Source organism: Monopterus albus, unplaced genomic scaffold, assembly GCF_001952655.1.
Source record: "Monopterus albus unplaced genomic scaffold, M_albus_1.0 scaffold34.1, whole genome shotgun sequence".
NCBI lineage: Eukaryota > Metazoa > Chordata > Actinopteri > Synbranchiformes > Synbranchidae > Monopterus > Monopterus albus.
In genome coordinates this window covers 273,049-280,563 of record NW_018127914.1, presented here as the reverse complement: position 1 = coordinate 280,563, position 7,515 = coordinate 273,049, and the positions used below count along the sequence as shown (strand labels likewise).

Below are 7,515 nucleotides of genomic sequence, written 5' to 3'. Positions count from 1 at the left end.
GAATCAAGCCCAAATGATCTAAATGCAGTGCACCATCCTGAGGCGCCGGGAAAAAGAAGATAAAGATGATAATAGGGTAGATAAGGTCATAGAATGAGGAAGAACTCTACCAATGAGTGTAAAAAATATAGACTAATTCATACAAGGAGGTTACCACTCCTTTTTCAGTTGTGTTTCTGAGTGAGAAAAACATCTGCAGGCCTCTGAAGACTTCATGGTCATCAATGTCCTCAAAACCAGGAGAGGAAGACAGGAAATGTATCTTTCCCCTGGGGCAGTATGACATTAACTAGAGGCTAATATTACAGGCACACACACATGTTTACACAAATGCTGCTCATATACAGAGAACCTCTGTGGACAGTAATGGCCCTGCAGGGTCAGGATCAGCCAAAGAAGTGCTTAACAAAAGGGAGGGAGCGTTGTCATTCATGGTGAAGACAGAGGACACATGTTGCTGTTTCTGTTGCACCGCAGCTGGTCGGGATTGAAGAGAGGGCAAGAAAAGGTTGAATTCCTGAACTTAGATCTACGAGACCTTAATGTCCTGTAACATGCAGCAAAATGAGGTTGTGAAGGGCTTATCATAAAAGGAGACAAGTACACTGACAAGAGGATGAGTTACAAAATGCTGCAGGGCTGTTGTATCTCTTTGAACCATAAAAGCCTTCAGGGAGGGGAACATTTATCTGCTTGGGGATAATGCTTTACATTGTGTCAAAATACACCCAGATGGAGATCAATATACTGTAAATGCTGCTCCTTGAAACAGATATAGCAACTGTGTCTAGAAAGATTGAGGTCCTCTGTGTGGATGAAGATATCTGTGATATGAGAGAGGGAGAGAGAAAATGGGGAATGCTGCTACATTATGTTTAGGGAACATAGATCAGTTTCTCAGGCTAAAACCATTAACCCTTCAGAGGGGCCGTGTTGCCATGGAAACCGATTATGTCCCTTGATCAGAAGCACCTGTTTTCACGATCGTACAAGCCCCCAGAGACACACATATAGAGGTGTCAGCCTGTCTCAGCCCTCTGGCTTCACTTACTCCCCATTTATGAACTGACCCTTCTGGGTTTCTTTTTATGTGGTGATGTAATTATTTCAACTACTACTGTATGGCTGTGTCTCTGCATGTGTATGTACTTAATTGCATTATCTCAGTCAAGGCAGTGTCCCTGTTGCACTGCAGGGGATGGCTGTGTGATATGGTGGCCAAGTGTGTGCCTCCACCTTTCCCCCCTTCTTCTCTTTGTTTTTCATATCTTCCTTAATGTTATCTTCTGTCTCACTTATCAAGTTTCTTTTGGAAGCAGTATATTTTCTGTACATCTTGATTTCTGCTTCCAATTTTCTCTCTTTGTCTTACATTCCCTCCCGCTTAGCAACAGCCCCCTATGCTTCTTCTCCCTTCCCCCATTTCTTCCACCCCCAACCATCCAAATGGCCTTAGGTCAGGACACAGGCTGGACAGCGGTGATGCATCTATCTTCATTGTCTCTTTTTATAATAATATGAAAATCCCCCTAAAGCCCTTTAAAATAACTAGTATTGCATTTAAATTCCTGTGAATATATAATGTGATGCATAAATATATGTATGTGTAAAAGTGTCACACGTGTAATGATGTGTATTTTTTATGCTGGTAACTTTCGTGTGTCCGTGTTTGCACATAACACTGATTGGAAAGTTATTGATTAACCTTAGCCAAGCCCACATCTCCCTGGTGATACTATAACATCAGCAGAAGAGGCATTCCCCTTCTGACAACCACTAGCTAACATGCTGTGGCTGAGTAATAGAGGAGCTTTTTAGCAATAGCCTAATGTGAAGAGGTTCTTTTTTTCTGTTTCAGTGTATAGCTATATTTGAACGTTGCTGCACAGTGTTGCCGAAAACAGTACAGAGACCCTGCAGGGTTCTGTGTTGTTTTGGAGTTGTGCTTAGTCTCTGCAGAACCACAAACTGTGATCATATGCATATATTCGTATTAGTAATTCGTATGCATTTGCATGTATTGACATTTTCGCTGCCCAGAAGGATCACAGAAAACTATACAAAGTAGTGCTTTTGCAACAATAAAATCCCAGTTCATTTCCCCAAACAGAGCACAAAAAACAGTCTCTGCAAATGGAGCAAAATTCTTATTGTCTGGAATAAACTCCATCACTTTCTTTTTTACTAACTCCTTTATAGAATTTTAGAAATGTTACTACAGTCTTCTCACAGTGCTGCACACAAGCATGACTTCTTTAAGAAGGCTGAGGCTTTTTTCTCCCCTAAAATCTGGATTATTTATTATTGTGGAAATGCCTCTGGCTCTCCAGTGAGAAGCTTCCCAGAGCTCATTTCTCAGCAGCCATCCAACTGTAAACCTTTCCTGTTTGCGTGCACCCAAAGGACTCTGCAGAGGGAGGTGTCACATAGCCACACATTCACAGAAGCTGAAGCACTGCTTTGTGTTTAGATGATAATTTTGTGTTTTTCCAACAGGTAGGGTCTTAGCCTGTAGATCAGAAGGCTTCAGATTGGATTCCTTGCCTCTTTGGCTCTGGTTTCTTGCTTGGAAACGTGTGTAGTAATAGTGCTTGTGGTTAGCCTTCTGTGTGTGCAGGTGTGTGTGTACAGCTGGGTGAGGGTAGAATTTGGAATTCTGCTCTTAATTCCCAAAACACATTCCTTTTCAAATGACTTTTCCAGGTAGTTATTTTCTATGGCATGAAACAGAAGACAGGCACACGATGGTCTCTCTCCCAAGGCTTCTGTTTTCTTTCATCAAAGCCTGAAAGCACCAGGAGAAACACAATGATGGCATAAGTCAGCACAGTTGTAGTCCTTGGCTCGCTGTCTTGTATGACATGCCGGTGGCCTGTGAAGGGTTTTCCTCTATGAAAAAGATACTTTCTTCTATTGTTATTATTATTATTGTTGTTTTATTTATCAAGTAGGGAAGGGGAAGAATGGATGGCTTACTCCACACATATTCCATACTCAGCAGAGAAGTATGTCAGTAATGTTATCTGTGCTTATATTTAACAGGTTCAGTTAAGATGGGTTTGATGTTTTCTTAATGACCTACAATGTGTTAGGGCAATGTGGGAGACAGGGAATACTAGAATGAAAGAGGAGGGCTGTAAATACAAGGAATGTTCTGGAGAGGAAATTTAATGTTACCCTTAACCAAAGTAAAGCCACATAATATTTGCTGAACAGCAGCCAATGTGGCTACAAGTGACATTTACTGGGTAAATGTTAAAATGTAGATGAACAGTAGAGAGGAGAATAATAGTTGAATCCTAAAGCCAACAAACTGAAAAATGTTAGAATGATCAGTCGATTTAAAAGATAAATCAAGTTTATCTTGACAAGTTGTAGCTTCAAATACAGTATGTGCAACGCCCCATGCTTTTCTGTGTATCATGATATTATAAATTGACCAGTTTTTTTCTAGTTTTCTTTTTAAACTTTAATTGTAATCAGTTATTACGAATCTTCTTTCCAGTTTCAGCATGTTCAGACAAGTCCAGTGAGATGTGAAATTTTTGTGGCCTGCTCAAATTTGGCATTTGGTCCCAATCTCATTTTTATTTGACAGTAGAGATACAGACAGAAAAGAGGAGGACGACATGAAATGAAGGTCAGAATTAACAGGACTCCACTAATAGTCTCATCAAGTGGTTATTTTTTGGTGAAATGAAACAGCTTGAGTCTGAAAGTTCATTCTCAACCCTGGAAACAATAATTGATGAATGAATCAGGCTATAAGGTCCATTCCAAAGTTGGTCTGGAGCGTTTGACTGTATCACATGATCTTCCCCGTAACAGATGCTAATAAAAACATGCACAACCACGCTCACCAGAACCAACACACACACTACTTGCAGGTGACTGGTCCTCTATGAGTTGCATCCAAAACATTTCTGTGGGTTTTTTTCTCTCTCTCTTCTGCCATAAATAGCTCTGATGAGTAGAAGGAAAGGTTGCCATGGCGACAGAGTGCCGTGGCAGCCGATAATTATTCTGGTTTAACTGCCAGTGGAGACACACTGGCAGATAGTGACACCTGGACATGAGCCTCTCAGACGAGTCCAGATGAGGAATTCATCCAGTATTAGTCATGGAAGAAACGACAACACTCTGACCACAGACTCATAGTTTAACTAACTCCCAGCAAAACTAAGGTCAAGGTCAAAATCTTACAGTGAGAGGGTGTTTGCTTTTTAATATACAACTAATATTCAGGTGTTTATATATTAAAACACCACAGCCTGTGTGAAAATGATGTTAAACATGTAGATATGTGTTCTTTAATATGATTCAGAGATGGTGATTATCCTCTCAGGTATGCAGGCTGACCGATCAATAAACTGGACCTTGTGTGTGTGTCATGTGTGCAAGACAGTGGAAATACCACACATTGCTAAACTGTGCATGAACAAAGTGTGTGAGGCCAAGATGTTGCAACCAGCTTGTTGTTCAATATGCATTTGATAGGGGTTTTTAAAAAACACAAACATACTCACAGTTACCTCATTACTCTCCCACTCACATACTTGCACGGCCTACGTCCATGCATAGAAACACTTGTAGTCTACACAGACATAGAACAACACCACCCTCCAAGGATATAATTCAGCTCAGTGCTTTACTTCCGCTACGCAGTGTTTTTATCAGCTGCCTTCCAGGTGAGGCCGACCTGACTGATCATTCAAGGTGTGAAGGCAAGGTTGTGTTTGCTTTTTGCCATCAACTCACACTGGTAAAAACATGAACCCTGGTGTATTTTTCATCCAGGAAAACACAACCGGTGTTTCAACAAAACCAGGAATTCCTCTGTGTCCTTTGAAGAAGTTAAAATTGGCTTCTGCAGCTCCATTGGACTCACCACAAAACTTCCTTGCTGCTAAAGACAAGGAACGCCTCCCCAGTTCCCACTCTCCCTAGTTGCATTATAGGCAAGCAGAGAGACAGTGGGGTTTTTGGCCACTGGTGCACAATACACATGTTCTGTACACTCACACACATACAGACACACCAGGCAGGAGTTTAGCTTGTGCACACAGCAGGAGAAAATAGATGAAGATAGATAGGCTGTCATAGTTTTGTCACTGATCCTTGCCAGATCTGCTGTTGCTGTCTTTTCTGCTGATTGAAAGGATAAGGGTAGGCAAGAGAAAGGAGACAGGTTGCTAGCCAGAGAGACAACACTCCTGACTTTGTGTGATATTTTTCCTTCTCTGTCAGTCTCTCACTGTATCTTTCTCTTTCTGATCCTCTTTTCATTCCTGCCCCACAGTGCCCCTTATCTTTATCACAGTCACTGCAGTGCCAAATGTCCTCACACACACACTTTCACAAGTAGCATACACACAGTGGAACACAAACCCACAACTAGACATATTTGGAGTTTTTTGAGACTCAGAGACCCCATCATGACTCACCCACAATACCACACAGCCCCATAAATCATCCTTGATAACATCAGGGGTTTTATCAGTTCAGTGAAACCCAACTTTGGCTGAGACGTGATGGGATTGCTTATGCCATGTTTTAAGGCCAGACACCAGTTGTGGGGGCTCTGGTGTGAGGGTCACTGCAGCAGACTGAGGCACTGCAGTATGATGCCACTCTGTGCTGCCACCTGCTGGCCATGTCTGTGCACAGGCTGCTGTCGAGCTGCTGGTGAATGATACACAGATCTGATGACAATATGGTGATACTGTACATTTTACTTAATATCAACAAATCCCAAAGACCAAAAGAAACAATGCATTTATCCTACTAACAAGTATTACTGGTGTAGCAAAGGCCTGACAGGCCTGTTCTTTGTTACAATAAACACAGGTGCTACAGTTTATTTTCAGTAAGTACTGTATACTACTACTATCCAGCCCCCATAAATACTGACCAAAGAACCAAATCCACAGCTGAAAATAGCCCCTAAGAAATACACTATTTGTTCTCTTTGGTGACATTTACTAAAACTACCATACATGACCTGTTGTTGGAAACCATTTCAAATGTATATATTTGTGACCTATTCTATTGTATTGTTGGTTTTGGTTCCAGAAATGTAGAATAATACCAGCTGTATCCCTTAAATGATTGGTTCTTTAGAAGTAATGAAAGGTGTGAATGATTAGGGACATTTCAGTAGGTGCACAAAGGTTAGAGTTTAAAATAATGTCAGATTGAGAGATGATATTGTTATTCATCGCAATGAAGTTGCTGTATCATGCTTCATTTTGTTAGCTTGACAGATCAAAATTACTTTGAAGTGATTAAACCATCTTTATCCTCATTGATAATCATTTGGGAAATGATGAAAAATGCATTGTTCCACTATATATTTATTTGTATTGTGAACTCCAGTTGTTCAAAGCTGTTACAGCCGAAGAATGAATAATCTACAGTAAGAACATAATTATTCTTTGTAATTTCTTTTTTTCTTGACAAAAATGACAAAATATTGTCTTTTTTTTCTGCTTTGTTTTGTTTTTGTTAGCTGGTACCTGTCTGATGCCCTCTCCTCCCACATTGTGATGCGTCATGGCTCCGGTGCTGAGTGGAGTGCGGTGGGGCCCAGAGGCAGGTGTCGTTGGGTCAAGGGCAGCAGCTACTGCTGGGTCGTGGCTGGGCAGTGAGCAGCTGGTCCTGGTCGTCACCCTCAGCATTCTCACTACCCTGTTGCTGGTCTCTGTGCTGCTGCTGCTGTGTGCTAGCTGCCAGGGGTGAGCACCATCACACCTGACCTATTGTATATGATGGCCGTTGAAGTTATTGTTCTAGGAAACGTATCTAGTAGATGTCAGGAAAGGCTGACACTTTGCTGGTTTTAGATAATCCCACATCAAGCAGTGCCAGCTATCTAAAGCGGATATACTCTTCCTGGAAATGCCAGCTGTGCATTGTAGTGCTGAAAATATAACAAATACCGGAGAGGGCAGTCCTAACTGCTGTAATTATAGCTACAATGTTGAAAAGCAATGGTGCTGAGTAAGAGCTGAGGAAAAGCTCTTTAGGGAAGTATGGTTTCAGATATGACTACAATTATAAATGAGTATGTGTGCTGTCAAGAAAAACTTCAAAGTAGAGCACATTTGGATAAATAAATAAAAGAAAACAACAGATGTAGGTCCTGTGAAAGATGGCACAGCACATATAAAGAAATGATGATGTCGATGTCAATTTCTGGGTTGCAAGCGAGAGCAGACGTCTTTACTGCTCCTCTTGTCTGTTCTACCATTTTTCACATCTTCTACATTTTCAAGTCTTTGAACAAATTCTACAACTATTAAAATGCCTGCAGTTTACCCAGCAAGATGTGGATGTGATTAAAGCAGCCATGGGTGAACAGAAAATACAAACCAAGGAAGCAAGGGATAATGTCTACAAAACTTGTGAGAGTCTAATAGCCATAACGGATAAAATGGAGCATTTGGAAGTACAGTCCAAGCGAAAAAACCTGATCTTCAAGGGAATCAAGGAGTCAGCTGGAGAAAGCTGGACGGA

At 41.2% G+C, this 7,515-nt stretch overlaps 2 protein-coding genes across 2 annotated transcripts in view; one reads left to right on the top strand and one right to left on the bottom strand.

The window, feature by feature from the left end:
* dtnbp1b (dystrobrevin binding protein 1b) overlaps window positions 1-7,515 on the bottom strand; it is a 555,482-nt gene that overhangs the window by 276,991 nt on the left and 270,976 nt on the right. The window lies entirely within an intron of this gene.
* pag1 (phosphoprotein membrane anchor with glycosphingolipid microdomains 1) overlaps window positions 1-7,515 on the top strand; it is a 53,118-nt gene that overhangs the window by 25,090 nt on the left and 20,513 nt on the right. The window contains exon 2 of the mRNA XM_020597557.1: window positions 6,509-6,734. Within this exon, the coding sequence (XP_020453213.1) occupies window positions 6,553-6,734 (182 nt within the window). The 5' untranslated portion in view covers window positions 6,509-6,552. The remainder of the gene's footprint in view (window positions 1-6,508; window positions 6,735-7,515) is intronic.